This window comes from Prosopis cineraria, unplaced genomic scaffold, assembly GCF_029017545.1.
Source record: "Prosopis cineraria cultivar Desert tree isolate PC_DT_omini unplaced genomic scaffold, ASM2901754v1 PC2, whole genome shotgun sequence".
Lineage (NCBI taxonomy): Eukaryota > Viridiplantae > Streptophyta > Magnoliopsida > Fabales > Fabaceae > Prosopis > Prosopis cineraria.
The window spans coordinates 14,264,160-14,286,255 of record NW_026555333.1 but is presented as its reverse complement, the minus strand read 5'-3'; the positions used below and the strand labels follow the sequence as shown (position 1 = coordinate 14,286,255).

The 22,096-nt window shown below is 31.7% G+C and overlaps 1 protein-coding gene and 1 pseudogene across 1 annotated transcript; both read left to right on the top strand.

Annotated features, from left to right (window-relative positions):
• The first annotated feature begins 257 nt into the window (after positions 1-257).
• LOC129302550 (cucumisin-like) lies at positions 258-1,613 on the top strand (annotated as a pseudogene).
• Positions 1,614-18,249: 16,636 nt separating this feature from the next.
• On the top strand, positions 18,250-21,623 carry LOC129304121 (cucumisin-like). The gene is made up of 10 exons (XM_054943772.1): positions 18,250-18,385; positions 18,515-18,609; positions 18,769-18,863; positions 18,964-19,198; positions 19,312-19,832; positions 19,922-20,024; positions 20,134-20,358; positions 20,452-20,563; positions 20,650-20,863; positions 20,998-21,623. Exons 1-10 carry the CDS (start codon positions 18,302-18,304, stop codon positions 21,522-21,524), a joined length of 2,211 nt encoding a protein of 736 aa, XP_054799747.1. The 5' UTR covers positions 18,250-18,301; the 3' UTR covers positions 21,525-21,623.
• Positions 21,624-22,096: the final 473 nt, after the last annotated feature.

The following is a 22,096-nucleotide window of genomic DNA, read 5'->3' as shown; positions in this document are numbered from 1 at the left end:
GTTGGGGAATAGCATGGTTTTTGAGGTGATACTGCTCTTCTTCATTAACACTTATGCTATGAAATTAATAAGAATGGTTAAAACTTACGTGAACTCCTATAACTGCAGCGTGTTTCAGTGAAGAAGTACCCGTTGATTTACTCTGAAGATGCAACCAATATCACTGGTGGGTTTAACAGTTCCATATCAAGTTATTAGATATATTATTATTTTTTATTTAAAATATTTTTGGGTAATGACATAAATGATTCATTACAATGGAATCTAGCTATCAACTGTTGAACAGGTCTTGCCTTATAAACTCTTCGGATGAAGCCATGTTGAAGGGGAAGATTGTTGTGTGTGATAGGTTTTCAAGAGAGAATGCAGGAATAGCGTCAAGGGTAGATGGTGGTGTTGTTCCAGTCATTTCATCAAAAGATGTGGCATCTGTGCTTGCTCTTCCTGTCACCTTGCTTACTCTAAAAGATGGCACACCCATACGTTATCACTTAAATTCAACAAGGTACAGATTCATTAAACACCATAGAACAAGAGATTCATCTGAAATCTAGTTATTGTTTGTTCTGAAATTTGTTTTTTGTTCTACACATGATCTAAAAATTTCTTCAGTAACCCAATGGCTACTATTTTTAAGAGCAATGAAGGCACAGATTCTTTGTCCCGTTACATAGCTTAATTTTCATCAAGATGTCCAAATCCAGCTACTCCTGACATTGTCAAGGTGGGGGTCATCACAACTAGTTATAAATGCTTCTTGTATTTCCCTTCAAAGACATTAGAGGTTATTTTGATGTTTATGTTGTTAATGACAGCCTGGTATAGCTGCTCCTGGAATTGAAATCATAGCTGCATGGTCTCCTATTTCTCCTGCTTCAAAGGTGAGAGGCGACTAGAGAGCATCAAACTTCAATATAAGATCTGGCACTTCCATGGCTTGCCCTCATGTTGCTGCTGTAGCTGCTTATATTAAATCATTTCATCCCGCATGGTCCCCAGCAGCAATTAAGTCTGCCCTAATGACCACTGGTAATTAATTAATATTAATCCATCAATGTCAACTTAGGTTTAAGAATCATTGTAAACCTGCCTTGGTTTTTGTTTATGAACATGCATATATTTATTGCAGCAACTCCTATGAGTTCCATGCTCAACCCTGAAGCTGAATGCACATGGATCTGGACAAATCAATCCCATTAAGGCAGTGACTCCTGGTTTGGTATATGATATCAGTGAAGCAGATTATGTGAGGTTCTTGTGTGGACAAGGTCATAAGACAATTTCTACAATACATTATGGATGGTCACATCAATTGTAAGAAAACAAAGAATGAAACAGTGTGGGACCTCAATCTGGCATCCTTCACACTTAAGAGAAACACATCAGTATCTTTTAGCAGTGTGTTTCATAGAACCGTGACAAATGTGGGAGCAGCTGCATCAGTATACGAGGCTAAAGTGATTGCTCCATCTTTGTTATGGATTCAAGTGAGACCAGATGTTTTGTCGTTCTTATCAGTGGGTGAGAAGAAGTCATTCACGATTACAATTGAAGGAAGGATAAATGTGGAGTTAGTCTCTGCTTCTTTAATTTGGCATGAAGGTAATTTCTAAGTGAGAAGTCCCATTGTGGTGTATAGTACTTAATTAGAACCGTACACTGATCATCAAGTATCAGTCAATCCTTTACGAGTTAATGAAGACTCGTTTGTTAAGTATTAGTATTTTTTAAGGAAAAAAATTGCTGAATTAAATCAAGAGTATAAATGTACCCAGGCACGTGTGGCTGCGCACGCGTATGTTGTGTTTGAATAAAGAGGAAAACATATAATTTTTTTTAGAAAGGAAGCGTAATGTATTTTCCATTTCCTTTCAAAAAAGTGCTTTTTATGCATTAAACATGTATTTTTTTGGCTAACAAAAGAAAATATGTTCTAAAATAAACTGCAATGGACTGCGGCCCCTCAAGATTTCAGGACTAATTTTTGGTATTCCCATAATTTAAAGATAATTTTTTTTTTGAAGTGACACGTCGTCTTGAATTATTATTATTATTTTATTTAGAAAGAGGCAACCGTTTTCATTACAGTTTTGGTCATGTTCTTTATTTTTGCATTCCTAGGAGTCTTGTAAATATTAAATAATATGCTAGTGGACATTGAGAGACCTAGCTAAAAAAGTAGATTCCCTTCAATCCAAATTATAAAATTATCTTTTTAACTGAACTTAATTTAAAATATAGAACACTTAATATAGCTTTAGTCAATATTAACCACTACTGAATTAATTAACTAAAGAAAAGTAATAAAATTTGTTCTACTATGCATCGATAACAAGGAAAGTAAACGTTGTAATAGTCATTAGCGTCCATCATAAGATATCCATATCTTTTACTATTATCTTCTTCTCCTTTTTCGTGTAAAGATCTTTTATCTATTTTTCTTGGGGTGAAAATTGAGAAGTCTTTTATCTTTTTTATCTGACAATTAGCACTTAACAGATTTAACAGAATGGTGATTGATGTAGTGAGTCATTTTAAACTCACATGGATTCAAGCACTTTGGACCTGATTCACTTGTTATAGATCTAATCATATCCCTTATGATGATTATGTGATTAAATTACTGTTTCGCTATTGAATTTTTAATTTAAATTGATAACTTAATCTTTTTAAGTTTTGTTATTAAAATTGTGTTTATGCGATGTTAAATTATATTGAGGTAACTAATTATGCAACACCTTAAGGCTAAAGCATCACCTTAACTCTACATATAGGGATAATTCGAGTTAGGGCCCTCAAAAGGAAATTCATCACATGCAAGGCCCAATAAATTTTAAAACTTTTCCATAGGTTCAAAGGCTTTAATTACAATTAAATATTTTGGTCCAATTAGTAAAGTACTCCTCATTTTTTATAAAAGACAAAATCTCATTGTTGCCAACGTTGAAGCCATTGTCGAAGCTTCATTGCCGGCAGACAGACTATAGATGTGTCGGAGGCCGAACCTTTGATGCCTGCCTCGGGCCACCATTGCTCTGGCATGAGCAAGTGGTCAACATGGGTCAATTGATAGAATTTGATCTTTGACCCCTTGAGTGTTTAGAAATAATGCTACCATTAAATTATTAAATACGTTTAATTATATATAGCAAAACATAATATATATTATAACTTATTTTCAAGCATTTATATGACCGACTATTAATTATGGGAGTGTTGTTGAAATCCAAAAAAACCATTTGTAAATATTTAAACATGATTTATTTATATAAAAAAGTTGTCAATTTTTTAAATCTAACTATTTTTCAATTTATTTTAATGATGTGTTCCTTGAATATTGACATCTTATCAATATCACGACAAATAAAAAATATATATGTTATAAATTTAATTTTTATGTATTTTTATGAGCTTTAGTTAATCATAGACATATTGTTGTTCATATCCAAATAAATTACTTATAAATATTCCAACATGACTTGTTTATACCAAAAAAAAAAGTTGCCAATTTTTGAGCCCAATTTCTTCAATTTTTTTTAACAACTTGTTCCTTGAATGTTGACATATTATCAATATAATGCTAAATAAAAAATATATATGTTATAAATTTATTTTTAAGTATTTTCATAGGCTTTAATTAATCATAAATGGATTATTGTTTATAGTCGAATAATTACTTGTAAATATTAGACATGACTTGTTTATATATGAAAAAGTTGCCAATTTTTAAAACCCAAGTTGTTCCTTCAACTATGTTATCAATATTATACTAAATAATATATAAGAAGAATGATAATAAAATTTCTTCGAATTATATAAACGACAATCTAATCTTTTGAAATGTTATAATTTCATTAAAATCCATAGAAATTTCTATATCAATAAATTTTTAAAGTGAAAAGACCAGTTTGCCCTTATTAACAAGCAGTGATTTCTTGTTGAATTCTTGTGATTCTTTAAATAAAAGTTATTATTTTTTAAATAAAAGTTGTTATTTTGAGAACTTATTTTTCAACAATAAAAATTATACTTGACAAGTTATAATTTCTTGTTCAACTCTTATGATTCACAGAATAAAAGTTATTATTCCTTAAATAAAAGTTGTGATTATGGCTTGTTATTTTTTATACAAAAACTACACCTAACAAGTTGTAATTTTTTATTTAATTCTTGCAATTTACGGAATAAAAGTTGTTATTCCTTAAGCAAAAATTATAATTGAGGTTTGTTATTTTTAATAAGAGTTAAATAATATTTTTAATTTAAAATTTATTGAAACAGAAGTTTCTAAAGACTTAAGTAAAAGTATGGCATTTTGAAAGAGCATATTGTCATTTATATAATTTGGATGAATTTTATTATCATTTCCCTAATATATATGTGTATATACATGTTATAAATTTATTTTTCAAGCATTTTTATGAGCTTTGGTTAATCATGAACACATTGTTATTCGTATCCGAATAATCACTTGTAAATATTCAAATACAACTTGTCTATATAAAAAAAGTTATCATATATATTTACAAGTGATTGTTTGGATATGAACAACAACGTGTTTATGATTAACCAAAGCTCATGAAAATACTTGAAAAATAAAATTATAACATTTATATTTTTTATCTAGTATAATCTTGATAACCTATCAAAGTTAAAGGAATAAGTTGTTAAAAAAAATTGAACAAATTGAGTTTTAAAAATTAATAACTTTTCATGTACGAACAAGTCATGTTTCAATATTCACAAGTGATTATTCAAATATGAATAACAATGCATCCATGATTAACCAAAGCCCATGAAAATACTTGAAAAATAAATTTAAAACACACACACACACATATTATTTAACATAATATTGATACCATGTCATATTCAAGGAACAAGTTGTTAAAAAATTAAAAACGTTGGGTTTAAAAAAGGGAGAATATTAATGAAGGACTACTAAAATGATTTAATATTAAATAAGGACTTGAATGGATTGAACACTTGTCAAAACTTGAACTTGCATTTGTCAATTATTAATTTTTACTTGTTACAAGTCCTTGTCTAATTTTAAATCATTTTAAAGGTCCTTAATTGATATTCTCCCTTTAAAAAAATGGGAGAATTTCAAATAAGAACTAGGGATATAACATAATTACTAGTGAGTCTCAAAAAGTTTTAAAATTTCAGTTTAGTTTCAGGGATAAAAGTGAAAATAATTTTAACTGTGAAAAAATTAAAGTACCCTTAACTTATTATATAGAATCACTAGTTATTAATTTTCTTATTTCATTTGTTAAAATACTAATATGAGTTGCAAACCAGTGTTAAGCTTGTCTGTGCATGGTCATGGCTACTGTTTAAATGAAATGCAAACTAAGGATGCCTTTTAATTTGCTTGTACATGTGTGGTTGTGGCCAGTGTTTAAATGAAATGCTTGTGTTTCGCTCTTCCATACCCACACATGGTCGAGCCTGTGTTAAGCTCATTCGCTCATGGTCAACCTCTAGAAGCCCTAATTCTACCCCTTTTTGGCCTAATCCAGCCTAGTTCCTATTTTAGACCCTATTTATTGCGTCTATGAGGTTTTTGGCCTAGTAAAACTCATAATTAATTTCCTAAATAGGTCATTAACTTCAAGCAGCCTTAAGTGTATTTTTATTTTAAAGTTTCACTTCAAAGTAAATTTCAAATCCTAATATTAAATCCTTAAGTTTTTAATTTATTTCTTAAATTAAAAATTAGGGTGTTACAGAAGGCAATTTAAAGAAGGATTAGTAGAAGAATAAAACCAGTAGAAGAATTAGAAATCATTGCTTCTAGGTCAACCTGTATTGCTGCTTCTAGAAATCAACGATGTTGCTTCCAGCTCTACAGGCTTGTGTTCTTGTTCTTGGAGAAGGAGAGGGAAGCGACAATCTCTTAGGATAAAAGGAAGTGTTGGACCATAAGAAGGGCATTGAAGTTGGGATTGGAAGGAATCTAGAAGAGTAGGCAATCCAACAAAGCTTGGTGAATGGAATTTGATAGATTTAAAGGAGAGAAGTGAACGGGGTGAAGGAGGGAAGACACGTGGACATGATATGGCATGCTAATAGGAAGATAACCATCAATTTTTTCAACTTAATAATCGAAGCACTTAAACCTAGCGGTAGCGCCATATTATGCTAAAAAAATCTTAAATTAAAAAAAATGAAGTGCACTTGCATGAAAATTTTGAGGGTAGATTGGTACTCTAACTAATGTGAAACAGGAAAGAGGAGAGGAAAAGAGAGAGAAGGCAGGAGGAACAGAAAAATGTATAATTTTTATTCAAATAAAAAATTAAATATAATTGAAGAACCTTAGGGCTATTTATATTTTATAGAGCCTTGGAAATAATAAAAATAACAATAAACCTAAATCTAAATTAAACCATAATTTAAAAGATGATGATAAGGTATCTAGCTAGTCTAGATATATTATTTTATTTGAGATAATACTTAAAGATAAAATAAATCGAAGATGTTAAATGAATAATACCAATTCTTAGATATTAAATCAAATCTTAATAAACTTTAAATCAAATCAAATATAATTTCCATCATTTCCCTCGATTGAAAGAACTCTCTACTAGAGAGGTAAATAGTTGGTAGCTATTGAACAAAGCGGAGTTAATGGTGTAGAACTCCTCTGCAATGATCCACACAATATTTAAATCAGAATGACCCTTCTATTAGATAGGACTTGCTTGAGTTACAATTGTCTGTTCGTCTATGACAGTATTGATGGTATAGGTGGGTGGTGTAACAATGGACAATGATGAAATTGAGGCATGGTGGGCTATGTACTTGCAAAGTCATTAAAGAGTAAAGGGAATGGCTCAAAGGTACTTTGGTAAGGAGCAAGATCCTCAACATTAAATACTGGATTGATAGATTTATTTGGAGGTAAATATAAAAAACAAGCATTGAGACCTAGTTTTTTAGTAATGTGAAAAGGGCCAGAAGCACGAGCATGTAACTTTGTGAGCAAATTTCTCAAGAAGCACTCTGGATATAAGTGAGCCATAATATAGTCTCTAACATCAAATTCTTGAGAACAATAGTGTGCATTGATAGCTAATTTATATGCATCATTACTCATTACTAACTTACGCATATCTCAGCATGAAGGTTGTGAAGGTGATAGCCAATAGCTTCAGTTAATTTAAATGTATGAGTCATAAGAGGGATAGGTAAGAGGTCAATAGGTTGTTTTGGGTTGTACCCTCGAACAATTTAAAATGGACTCTTACTAATGGACTGATTGATTGAATTATTATAGGAAAACTATATGATCCACAATACCAAATCTTAATTTCCTAGTTTATCACCGATTAAACTCTTGAGCAGGTCACCTAACTTACGATTAGTGACCCAAGTTTGACTATTGGTTTGAGGATGAAAGGTAAATGAGACCTTTAATTAGGTACTAAAGAGTTTCTAAAGGGTTTTTTTTTTTCAAAAATAACTAACAAATTTGACATGCTTATCTAAAACAATAAAAGTAGGTAACTCATGAAGACGAACAATCTTTCTAGAAAATAGCTTTTCAAGATAGAAGGCATCAATGGTCATGCTGCATGATACGAAGTGAGCCATTTTTAAGAATCGATCGATGATGACTAGAACCGAATCGTGCCCTCAAATTATCTTAGGCAAACCTAATACAAAGTCTATACTAATATCCTTCTAGGGTGCTTTAGGAATTGGTAAGGGTGTATACTAACTTGTATTTCTTTTTGTTTTTTCACATTAGTAGTATAGTATATGCGATATTAAGCTATGATCCTAGCAACGTCTTGCTTGAGAGAGGGCCAGTAAAACCTATCTTCTATTAAGGCTATAGTTTTTTAGATACCAAAATGTCTAGCTGACCCACCAGCATGTAATTTTTAGATGAAAAAATCATGCATTGAAGTGCGAGGGATACATAGTCTAGAGCCTTGAAATGGGTACCCATTAAGGGCCAAGAAGTTTGCATGTTCACAATGATGGCTATCATAAACTTCTTGATATATAAGTCCAAATTTAAGGCAAGAGGTGTAATTATCCTTTAATCTTTCAAATCCTACAACACTAACATTTAAGGTGTTCATAAGGTGGATTCTCCTGCTTAAGGCATCAGCTACCTTGTTCTTAACTCTAACTTGATACTTTACAATGAAAGTGAATTCTTGCATAAATTTAACCCATTTAGCATGTTTGGCATTCAAGTGACTTTGAGAGCTTAAGAAGTTAAGCACTTAGTGGTTTGAATACAGAACAAATTGTTGAGGTAAGAGATAGTACTTTCAATGCTCAACTAAACAAACAATGGCATAGAATTTCTTATTGTATGTTAAGTACCTTTGCCTTACCTCATTAAGTTGTTCACTAAAGAATGCTACTAGGTGGCCTTCTTGGCTAAGGACGCCTTGATGGAGGCGGATAGTACACCTATCAAAATAGTACTAGTTCTAACCTTAATATAGCATCGAGTCAACCCTAGATTATCTCTCTAATAAGTGGCTTAATTCAATTATGATGTTATCTAGTGGATAAATTACCCCAAATGTAGAGAGAGGTTAATAACACTAATAAACTAAAATGCTAAAAACCTCGACTAAAGTGTGAATACCTGTTTATTAAAGTGGAATCCTAGAGTTATGATAGTGGAAGAATCATTATCTTTATCAATGTTTATGGCTTCAGTGTGATTTCTCTTCTTGGCCTTTTAGTAGTTTCTTATGAAAACTATCCTAAGAAACATGATCTAACTAGTTCAATTCCCTAAGTCATTAACTAATATCCTTACGTTATTTCTCTAGTTTGATTTTATATTGACTAAGTGTTTAGGTTAGATAAACCCGAGTAAAACCATAGTAAATCAATGTTAGATTGAATTCAAGACTATGGTAATTCTCTCTAGTGTCTCAACCTTACCCACAAGACTATATAAGAGCAAAGTGAGAGATTCATCAATAGAGAAACACAAGATTATGTTGTCTCCTATAGATGGCTGAATTAATCAAGGAAATTCACAAGAATTCAAGTAACTAAACAAGTATCTCTCATTACATTAAGATCCATTCTAACTAGAATTACAAACTAATGATAAAATAACCCTAAACTAAAGTATTAAATGTCAAGTCAATGAGAGAAACTAAGAGAATTAGAAGATCTTCGCTATGTGAAGATCATTGATTCATCTTTCATCCATCTTCCCTCTAGAATCCCTTGAGGAATCTAGCAATCCATCATCATCTTCAAAGTTTTCAAGGAAGAACCAACTTAGTCATGCCTCTTTATCTTTTTCTAATGATGATATGAGCCTTCAATCCTTGATGTGATTAGAGGGTTTGGATGAAAATAAGAAAAGGAGAAGAATTAATGTGGTTTTGTGTGATTTCGATAAGAAATGAGAAAGATATGGGTGATTGATTAGATGGAAAAATTGAAAAACAGTAAGAAAGTGAGAGAAAATATTTGAAGATAGGAAAATTAGTGAGAGATCTGACTTGTGTGTATGGAGCACAAACTTGGCTGAATGAAAATGAGAAAAAAGTGATGGAAACTTCAAAATTGATTGTGGTCTTCAACTAATTACCCAAATGGCCAAAACTACTTGTATTTTGGAGGGAAAATTGGTGATGATTACAATGTAGGCTTGATCCAATACAATATATCATTGTAAGCTTAATTTGGACTCTCCAAGTCTGATTATTCACACCACATATGCCCTTTGGAAGCTCACTTCAATTGCCTTGAGTTATGTCTTCATTTGTCACACTAATTCACCTAAATCACAATTAAATCAAATAATCAAATAACCATAGTGTAACATTTATTTAATTAGACTAAGATAAAAAATATTTAATTCATCCAAAGTATTAAAATGACTAAAAAAATGGAATATGAAAGCCTCACAAGATACAAGTGTAGATAAGCACACGCTTGAACCTAACTTAAAGGCTAAATGGAAACCCTTAGGAAGACAAATTTAAAATATTGTCTTTTGTTAATAATTCTCAACTTAGGATGAATTAATAAAAACTAATTAGACCAATCATCTTAGCCCATTAAAAGACATAAATCTTAGCTTAACCCTAAATTGATGAAAAAGTACATTTTATGACCAAAATACCCTTTATGTATGCAATTAAACACCTAGGCAAAATTGCACTAATAATGTATGTGAGTGCATATAGAGACTCTTAATATGTCTAAAAATGTGTCCTAATTAGCTAAGAAATGTGTATAAATAATATTTCTTATCATGCCTTCAATTTCTACACTCGAGGCATCACATGTAGGCTTGAAGCACTTATGAAAATCAGGTAGTGCGAGAACGAGGGCACCTAATAGCTTTTCTTTAATGGTTTGGAAAGCCTTGGATGCCATAGGGGTCTAACTAAATGTTTCTTTCTTCAGAAAATTAGTTATGGTTGTCATGATGATGCTAAAGTCTTGTATAAAGCGTCTATAGAAGGATACTAAGCCATAAAAGCTTCGTATTTCATAGAGTCCTTGATTCAGACCATTCTTGGATGGCCTTAACTTTTTCTAGATAAGTGGATCGGCCATGTTTAGAAACAATGAATCCATAAAAAGTGACTTGGTTCTGTACGAAGGAACATTTAAGGAGGTTAACATAGAATTGTTCCTCACGAAGAATAAAGAGGACTTGTTGGAGGTGGACCAAGTGGTCATTCTTAGATTTGTTAAATATCAATATGTCATCAAAGTGCATAGCCAAGAATTTTCCCAAGTAAGGTTGAAGTCTGTGGGTCATAACTCTTATAAAGGTGCTAGGAGCATTTGTTAAGCCAAAAGGCATAATTAACCTCTCATATAATCCATCTTAGGTGCAGAATGTGATTTTTCACTCATCCCCAGGCCCAATCTGAATTTGATGATACCCATTTCAGAGATCAATTTTGGAAAACCAAATAGACCCAGAAACTAAGTCTAGCATGTCATTGAGCCTAGGGATTAGAAATCGAGACTTAATGATCATCTTATTAATAGCTCAGCTATCCACACACATCCTTCAAGAACTATTTTTTTTTGTGATTATGAGGGCAGGTATAGCACAGGGGTAAAGACTATACTGGATGTAGCCTTTCTTAAGCAATTCATTAACTTGCCAGTTTAACTTATCTCTATCTTTTGGGTTTGTCCTATAGTGTGATAAGTTAGGAAGTTATGATTCGGGAACTAAGTCTATCGCATGTTAGATATCTCTCATGGGTGGCAATTTTGAAGGTAATTCTTCAGGTGCCACATCTTTAAACTTGTCCAACAATTAGGATACTTCGATAGGTATAGGATTTACTGTAGGTTGGGCAATGCCTTTTGAAACAATCATAAGAATAAGTTAACCTCCTTGCTTTCTCGCACAAACTACTTCTTTGTTAGTAAGTGGAGGTTATGGCATTTTGATTTTAGACTCCTAGAATTAGGAGAACTCTTACCTCTTGTTTTAGGTTTGGTAGGGAGTAAAAGAATAGTCTTGCCATCATGCTTGAATATATGAGTGTTTGCTCGATCATGAATAGTGACATCATGTTCATAGATCCAAGGTCACCTAATAAGATGTGTGACATGTCTACAGGAACAACAATGCAAAGGACTTCCTCTTAATAATTGCCTAAATGAAGAGGTACTCGGCATTATTACGTTATGTACAAGGAAGTGTTATCAATCCAAGCGACATGAAAATGTTTAGGAAGAGGCTTCGTATTAAGTCCAAGCTAAGCAATGTCATGACTGGAGATCACATTTCACTCACTTCTACTGTCTATGACTAACTTGCATAACTTATCACAACACTTTACAAATGTGTGAAAGATACAATTGTTTTATCGTTTTAACTAGCTAGTCTAGATATTTTATTTTGTTTGAGATAATACTTAAAGATAAAATAAATCCAAAATAATAAAAAAATAATATCAATCCTTATATACTAAATCAAATCTTAATAAAACCTAAATCAAATCTTAATGAATCTTAAATCAAATTATATAATTTTCATCACTAACCTTAAAAAGTTTTCATGTGGTCTTTTTTTATTTTCAAGTAAAAATACCATCTCATGACGTTTTTTTTTGATAAACATCTCAGGAATTAATAATGAGTCATACAAGACATAATTATTTAGAAGTTGGTCTATCGTATAGGACTTACGATCGGCACTATGGCTACTTGACACCTTTGTTTTAAGGGATTTTTTTTTTTCAAATCTTATACAAATAGTCCTTTTTTAGCTAAAAAAGATCTTACACAAATAATCTAAATATATAAAAAAAGCTCATGAAATTATAAAATTATTCTTAAATCATATATTCTTTGTTGAAATTGGTCAAATGCTATTTAATAGTTGTTACTTATCGTTGCTTAGTTGTTGACTAAAAAATTCTGCTAACACTTATTCAGTAATAATTGACAACTTTAATAAAAAATTTAAAGTTAAAGGACAAAAATATTTATGGATCTTTTCTCCAAAGATAGCTAGTATTTTTAAGTGAAGGATAGTACAAGAATATCCATAATACTGATGAAGTGGGTGCAAAAATGCTCAAGCCATTATATTTGACTAACGTACGTTAACGTTGATTGTTAAAAAAAAGAAGCAAATATAAAGTGTAAAAATATTAATAATTTTTTTTCTCTATGAACTTATAGTATCCAAAAATCAATTATAGTGCTTAGGTACCTAGTAATTTTATAAAATAGGCTAACTTTTTCTAATCTATTAAGTTCTATTCTTAAAACTTCAAAGTCAACATTAAATTATTTTAATAGATTCAAAAATGTTAGATCCAGTAATTTGGATTAAGCCTGATGTGTCAGTCTGAATAAGCTAAAAATTTTTTAGTACTAGACTTCAAAGTTTAGAAAATTATTTTTACTTTGAGCTTATTTGGACTGCCCAAATAAGTTTAAGTTGAATACATGAATTATATTTTATTATTACTAAAATAAAATTAAAATTAGATAAAATTTATAGGATTTCAAAGTAATTTTATCATTATGTAAGATTCTTTTGTATTATGATTACTTATACCATGTTTGAGACTCGAAAACGATATTTTCTTTCAACTGTACCTTGGAAATCATTTATGAAATGGAAAATTTAAACCCGACCTGCTCCGAAAATAAGTAAATAAATAAATACACACACCGTGATTCAAATTGTCAAATGACACTGATGCACGACCCTGAATTAGTCATTCTTACGACTTTCTGCAACGAGAATTTCGATAATTAATTAATGGCAAGTAGATAAGGAAAATCCATCTCAATAATTAATGACGATGGATATATGTCGCGTACTTTTCCTATATAATTAAAATTAAAATAAATATATATATAATCCATTTATTATGGACAATTTGACACGACCACAACCAAGTTGCGTTTCCTACATCTCAGTAGCATCCAGACCGTGTCCTGATTCATTGGAAAGCAAATTTGACTTTTCTACACTCTCGGATAAGGCAGATCGGATAGGGCAGATCGGCGCGGGGGTGAAAGTGGTTTATTTGAGTTTTTTTTATATAAGATTAAATTTTATGGGATCTCATATATTACATGAAGTTTAAAAATGGGATTAAAATTCTAATTTGTTCATGAACTGTTTTGCCAAGAGCACTAGATATCTTGAAATTAAATATAACACAATATTGCCCTTCATATATTAAAAAAATATAGCAATATCATACATTAAATATTCGTTAATCTAATCATTAGTTGATAAAAAAATTATAGATAATAATCTAAAAAATTGTAAAAAATAACTTAAAAATTTAAAATTTAAGAGCAAATTAGCACTTTAACCCAGCTTCCTTCAATCAAATGTTACAATCATCAATTTAATTACCAGAAAATTTTGCCACAAAAATAATTGAAACACTTGAATCCATCAAAACTGACAAGGGTACAAAGTAATCAACACAACAACACTAGGGGGTGAATTCAAATATTGGTCAATGAAGGTTTAATTAAATTGTTTGTTGATTTAGATTAGTTCTTAATTCACACATCCTCAACCAAATTTCAACCAGAAAATCCACAGCCAAATCAAGCAAGGCAAATGCAAATCAACGTGGTGAGAACAAGAGTGAGAATCATGCATTACAAGCTTAAACGCAATTTCAGCCTCAATCCATTTGAATCAAAAGTGAGATTGATCTATAGAAAGTTTAAACGCACCATGGGTGGGAACACCTGGTCTACTAAATAAAGAGCAAATTGACGTGCTCGATAGGATTGCACCAAGATGAAACTGGGAATGCCTTTGGGAGCTTATAAAACATGTTCTCAATCCTTCCAATCCCTTTGATTCACAAGGCAAGTGCTCGATGATTGGAGATTAATTTTAGAGATTGCTCAATGAAGAACCTAGGGCACGAGTGGCAAAGAATGTTAGGGAGTGAGTTAGGGAGAGAATAAGGTCTTTGGGAGACTAATTCAAGCAATAATTGGTTTGGAGGAGGATGAAATTGCAGACAGTTTGAAGGGATAAGAAATTTCAGAGAATGGGTATTGTGTTATGTTGTTTGAAGTAACGCCTACAACCTTCGAAAGGGGAGTTAAAAAACTATACGTTTGACGGTTATATGTTTAATTGTCAAATTTATCAGTCTAACAATAGTTAAGTTTGATGGTTAAATATATAACCGTTAAATATTTTGCTTTACTTATTTGACAATTAAGGCCGACAACCGTTAAACTTATAAAAATAATTTTTCAAAAATATAAAATTTTGATTTTTAACTCTAAGTTTAATGGTTTAATTTCCCTTGGGACGGTTAAATATTTGAACTTATATATTGATGATTAAGCCATTAACCGTCAAATATTAGCTTCCTCATTCTCCACCTCCCCTTATTCAACATGTTTAATTTTCTTGTAACCGTTAAATATTTATGTATCAAATATTTAAAAATATGTAGAAATGTTTCTTGTTTTCTTCACGTTTTTATCATCAGTGATTGTTATTCTCGCCAATTCTATAAAAATAAGCTCACCATTTTTAATTTTTAATTTTTAATTTTTATTTTAAATCTCAGCTTGTATCTCTTTCACCTTTAATTTTTTTTTTACACCATCCAAATAATGAATTTTGAATGTGAAATTTTAAATTTTAAATTTAATTTTAAATAATCCATCAATCCAAATGCTGTCTAAGCAAATTTATTTGACTTTTTATATAAGATTAAATTTTATGGGATCTCATATATTGCGTGAATTGAAGTTTAAAAAAATGGGATTAAAGTGCTTTGCCTATGAACTTTTTTGCCAAGAAAAATGAGCAGTTTGGAGTTAAAAGTGGTACAATATAGCCTTCATACATTGAAAACCATAGCAATATTGGCCCTACATAGAATAATTGACAAAAAATTGCTGAGAATGACATAAAATTATAGAAAATGACTTTATAAGAAAATTAATATTGACCAAGTCCCTTAAATTAGAAATTAATTCTAATAAACTAATGTTATTTCTTACCTATATAAAATATGAAAATGTCATTTTAACCCACCACTTTGACGGACTACCAAATGATTATTAGATCACCATTGTTAGTAACAACACTTATAAGTAATTAAAAACAACACACTATTAAAATATTAGTACTTTAATATTTGATAGTTCAAATATTATTTTTATTATTTAAAAATCTTCACACACATCTTACACGTCAACTTTTAAGATATTAAATTTTTGAAGGAGGGCTTATTAATTTTGGAGGAAGACTTTTAATTTATCATATTATTTTAATTTACAAATTACTGATAAATTTTAAAAAAATAATTGAACTTTTAATATTTAGAAGATAATTTATAAATTTTGGATTAATATTTATAAATATTTAAATATGAAAATATTTAAAATTTTAATGATATTTTATTAAAATAAATATAATTTTTTTATTTAGTTATCAATGTTTTCAGCATTGGTGCTCTGATAATCACTCGGTTGTTGGTTAAAGTGATTAACCTAAAATGATGTTTTCATAATTTATATGGGTAAAAAATAACAATTAGTCTATTATAATTTATTTGTATTTTAAGTGATTTAATCAATATTGATTTTCTTATAAGGTCATTTTCTGTAATTTTTTGTATTATTTTCTATAATTTGTTAGGTCATTCACTTTTTTTTGTTAACTAGTAGTCAAATTAATGCATATTTAACAGAGGGATGATATTGCCTCATTTTTTAATATGTGAAGGGCAATATTGCACCATCCTTGACTCTAGGATGTCCAGCAATCTAGGAAAAAGATTTAGGAGCCAATTAGTGGCTTGTCATTAATTTTATGGATTGTAATTAATGGCTTGCTATAGTTTTTATATTTTTTATTGATTGATAATTAAAAGAGGAATGATATTAAAGGATAAAAAGATTAAATCAAACATAAATAAGAATAAAAAAAATTTGGAAATCAAAAATAAGGACAAAAGATCCTATAGCCAAAAACCATTAAAATAAGAATTTGCAAGCGAAATTCATTAATTTGTAAAGAATAAACTTGTCAAATATATTATCATTTTCAATGATTTGCTACTCTTCCAAGTGAAATTCATTAATTAGGGTAAATAATAAACTTGTCAATTATATAATCATTTTTAGTTATTTACTACTCTCATACCCTAATTTGCAATCATAAAATAAAAAATTTACAAGTAAAATTCGTTAACATGTGAAGAAAAATGATTTCCAAGTAATAATACATTTGACAAGTTTTATATTTATAATTAAAAAATCGAATCTCAAAAAATGACTATTGCTTTATAAAATTAAAAGGCATGTTTTATAAAAATATTAAAAATACAAAAAATAATTAATTTATGTGATGCCAAAGTCAGCTGCCCTATTTCAAATTGGAGTAGCGTTTGAACTAAATGTCCTTTTGAACAAATCAATTAATTATAATTTAAATTAAAATATGACTGAATATTTAACTCGGTAGGTTAAGGTCTTTTTCCTATATGATTAAAAAAATTAATTGTATATTCATTTTGTGGTTCATGCCACTGTTTCAAATTTTTAAAAAAGAATAAAGTACACATTATAAATTTATTTAAAGTTTTAGTTTGGCGCTTTAATTTTAAGCTAAATATACATTTTTGCTACTCAAATATTCTTCCAAGAGCACCTAATATCTTAAAGTAATTGTTAGAGCATTTTTGCCTTTAAAGTTAATTAAATTTGGAATATCCTCTAGTCTATCATTAAATCTCTAAAAATATCTATTAAGTCAAAGTTTAGTCCAAGTCAGCTTTTTTTAACAAATGTTTCTAGGGATTTAACGACAAGATAGAGGATGTTCTGATTTAATTACTAAGCAAAAATGCTCTAACAAATACTTTAAGGTATTAAGTGTTTCTCAGAGAATACCTTATTAGGGGTAAAAATTTACTCTCACCTTTAGTTTTATAAAATGTCTTTTTAACATTTTAATTCTATCCTTTTAGCATTTTAATTCTAACATCATTAATTTCAAGTGATATTTTCTACATAACTCACTGTTATTTAAAAAAAAATTATAGTATGTTAACATTGAAAATATGAGATGTGCCAATTTATGAATAATATGGCTTCCTCGATTGATAACAAAATTTAAGTACGTGATAAATTAGGGATAAGGATTAATAACAAAATTTAATGATAAATTAGGGATAAGAAAAATAAATTAACATGCCTCAATTTTGATTGCAAATCCATTGTACTGCTCACATGTAACGATACTGTCAAAATTATTTATTTATCTTGTTTGTATAAAAAAATGTAAAATCAGAAACATTTTTCACTATGACTTTTCCAGCAAAAATACCAGCTAATGAAGTTTTGAAACATGCAAGACTTAAAGACGAGCTGGTCAATTGGGCAGTACTTTGGCCCCGCGAAGCTGACCTAGCCTTCTGGCTGCTGGTTGACCTTTTGTATCTTTGGAATCTTGAATCATTCATGAAATAAAAAAGAATGGCTAAAATATACAGATCAATTCGTTTAAACATTGTGGTTTCCTGCAACGGGAATTTGGAAAATATCCGACTAAGTGTCGCACTTTTTTTTTTTGGGAAATTCGACGCGTGTAAGAACATCTTGATCTAGTCGTTAAAAACAAATTCCAATTTTCTACAACAAACGTTTGAGTCGTCTAAATCAAGCTCCAAAGAAGCATAGATCATTGTCCTATATAAATACCATTGGATTGGTCCTGCCTTGAAAAACAGCAAAACTTGCCGGCTACAAAACACACAAACACTACTTGAGGCTCCATCGCTTTTTTAGCAATTTAAACATGTTTTCTCTAAGCTCCTGGCGTCTCCTCTTCTCTCTCCTTTGCAGTCTTCTCGTTCTTCAGGCACATTGCGATGATCCTAAGGTAAAATAATCTCTCTTGATCTATATCTATCTATCTACTTCGGTTGATTATTTTATCTCAGTTTTACTTGTCAAATTTATGGAAGTTTAAGAGTAAAATGCTTAAAATGTTTTTCCTCACACTCTGAAGGCACAGACTTATATCGTGTACATGGGGGATCATTGGAAGGAAATGAAAGTCGCTGAATTACATCACACGAGCATAGTTCAAAGAGTCCTTGGCAGGTTCTTGCATATACGTTTTCAAGATTTCAAGATTTCAACTCATTATTATTCATTTTTATAAAAGGCTTATTAGATGATCACTTTATAAGTTTTATATTCTTTCTCCGTCATTGAGAGAGTCCCACAACAAGCTGACGATCCAAAATGCTTTTGGTTCAGAAACTTTGCCCGAGAAGCTCTGTTCCACAGCTACAAGAAGAGTTTCAACGGATTTGCGGTGAGGCTAACACAAGAGCAAGCTGAAAGAATGGCCGGTAAAGTATACAGATGTGCTTTTTTCTTCCTCTACGACCTCATCAAACATGTACATACAAGAGAGTATATATTTACAAAACATGATGCCATGTTCATCAGAAATGGATGGGGTGATCTCTGTTTTCCGAAGCGAAAAGCACAAGCTCCAAACAACGAGGTCCTTGGACTTCATAGGGTTCCCAAAGCAAGTGAAAAGAACAAGTTTCGAGAGTGACATCGTGGTCGAAGTAATCGATTTTGGAATTTGGCCCGAGGCTGACAGCTTCAACGACCATGGATTTACTTCGCCACCCAAAAAATGGAAAGGATCTTGCCAAAACATCACTTGCAATAAGTATATCATTATATCCTTACTTCGTCAACAGAATGTGCGCGTGTGAGTGCGCGCGCGCGCGCGTGTGCGCGTGTGTGTCATGTCACTCAATACTTGTACAAATATACATGCAGCAAGATTATCGGAGCAAAATACTTTAGAGTGGATGGTACGTTCGACGAAGACGATATTATATCTCCAAGGGATTCAAATGGTCATGGAACTCACTGTGCATCCACAGCTGCAGGAAACTTGGTTAGCTCAGCGAATCTATTTGGTCTAGGTTCGGGCACAGCAAGAGGGGGAGTCCCTTCAGCGCGTATTGCTGTGTATAAACCTTGTTGGTCATCAGGTTGTGAATCCGCTGACATTCTGGCAGCATTTGACGAAGCAATCTATGATGGCGTTGACATACTTTCAGTATCACTTGGTCCTTCTAGGGAGATATACCGTGACTTCTTTGAGGACGTATATGCAATAGGATCTGTCCATGCAATGAAGAAAGGCATTCTAACCTCAAGTGCTGCCAATAACTTGGGTCCAAAGCTCCGGACCATGACTAGTTTTGCGCCCTGGTCGCTTCAAGTGGCTGCTTCCACTATTGATAGAAAGTTTTTCACCAAGGTTCAGCTGGGAAATGGCATGGTTTTTGAGGTTCATACTAATCCCTTTCTTCATTAACACTTTTCATAATCAATTCAATGAGAACGATTATAACTTAGTTTCTCCACTTTATGTGCAGGGGAATCTCGTTGAACACCTTTGATCTTCACAACAAAACTTACCCGTTGATTTATTCTGGTGATGCACCCAATATCACCGGTGGATTTAACAGTTCCATATCAAGATGTTGTTCTTATTACAAGACTACTATTACTAATAGTATAATTATATAATAAAACATGTCTAAGAAATGATCCATCATAATGGTATTCTATTAACTAATTGTTGGATAGGTCTTGCATCGAAAACTCCTTGGACGAAGCAATGGTGAAGGGAAAAATAGTTTTGTGTGACAAGTATTTGCCTGCTCAAACGGGACTAGCATCTGGGGCGGCTGGGATTGTGGTTCCAGGCATTTCCTCCAAAGACTGGGCATCTTTGTTCACTCTTGCTCTTCCTCTTGCTGTGCTTACTCTAAACGATGGCACATCCATTTTCTCTTACTTGAATTCAAGCAGGTATAGATCATCAAACATCTCATATATATATGGTTTCCTTGTTACTACTGATTACTAATCCTTTTTGTTCTCTGAGCTGCCAAAATTCTGCAGTAATCCAACTGCTACTATATATAAGAGTAATGAAGGCAAGGATTCTTTGTCCCCTTACGTGGCTTCCTTTTCTTCAAGGGGTCCAAATGTGATTACTCCCAACATTCTCAAGGTAGGGTCATAGCAAGTTCGAAATTTTTCTGCTAGCTTTTACAAGGCCAAACAGTGAAGTGATTTTGTTTATGTCTTTGTACGTAGCCTGATATCGCTGCCCCGGGAGTAGATATCATAGCCGCATGGTCTCCCATTTCCCCTATTTCACATGCAAAAGGAGACGAGAGACTATCAAACTTCAATATTATATCAGGAACTTCCATGGCTTGCCCTCATGCTACTGCAGCAGCCGCCTATGTCAAGTCATTTCATCCCACGTGGTCTCCAGCAGCAATCAAGTCTGCCTTAATGACCTCCGGTAATTAATTAATCCACCAGTATCAACTTTGTAAAGCTTTCATAAAGCTCTTGTTTTTCTTATGTTTATATGCATTTTCCCCCTCTTGTTTCCATGAACATCTATTCTGACTAATGACTATTCATATATTGCAGCCACGCTAATGAGTTCCGCTCTCAATCCGGAAGCTGAATTTGCATATGGAGCTGGACAAATCAATCCCGTTAAGGCTGTGACTCCTGGTTTGGTATATGATATCAGTGAATCGGATTATGTGAGTTTCTTGTGCGGACAAGGTTATAATATGACAAGCCTACGAATCATTACAGATGATGTCGTCAACTGTGAAAAAGCTAAGAAGGAAACAGTGTGGGACCTGAATCTGCCATCTTTTGCTCTGAAGAGAAACATCTCAGCACCTTTTAGCAATGTGTTTCATAGAACTGTGACAAACTTTGGAGTAGCTGGATCTATATATAAGGCTAGAGTGATTGTTCCTCCATCTTTGTTGAGTATTCAAGTGACACCAAATGTTTTGTCGTTCTCATCTGTGGGTGAGAAGAAGTCGTTTACAGTTACAGTTGAAGGAAGAATAAATGTGGAAATAGTCTCCGCCTCTTTGATTTGGGATGATGGTAATTTCCAAGTGAGGAGCCCCATTGTGATTTACAGTACTCAGTGAGTACTCACTGAGTGTCAGACATGGATTTACAGTCTTGAACTTGCAACAGATCATTATATTCTTTTAGATAATTCTTAAAGCGTGTCAATGTATAATAGTTACTGCATGGTAGAATATTTGAGGGGATTATATATGCGAAGAATAAACATATCAGTCCATATGTTGTAGAAAGACAATTATTTTTTGGACCATTATATATTGCAGTGTCTGAACAATATAAGAAGACCACAAAAGAGAGCTAGCTAATTCGAGATGCCACGAACTTAAGGAAAACATGAAGAGCTAAGGTTTTGATGTGTTTGAATAAACGATCTATGCCTTCATCCAAATTAATCTCGTTATGCGCGACCATGCTTCCTGTAGAAAATTAAATTTGTTATTCATGACGGTGACTTCCTTCGTATTATCGGCTACATGACCCTCATCTGCCAACTGGGTTCAAATATAGTTACAGGATTATTAAGCAGCTGAACACAATTCTCTAAATTATGTTCTCTAAAATAACAAGTGAAGAAGATATACTTCCTCCGATTTTTTTTAATAGAACACTTTTTAAAAATATTTTTTGATAT

Coding starts and splice junctions, on each gene's coding strand:
- LOC129304121 (XM_054943772.1), top strand. CDS start 18,302: ATGTTTTCTCTAAGCTCCTGGCGTCTCCTCTTCTCTCTCCTTTGCAGT. Junction 19,199..19,311: donor CAAAACATCACTTGCAATAA/GTATATCATTAT, acceptor ATATACATGCAG/CAAGATTATCGGAGCAAAAT. Junction 20,564..20,649: donor TTACTCCCAACATTCTCAAG/GTAGGGTCATAG, acceptor CTTTGTACGTAG/CCTGATATCGCTGCCCCGGG.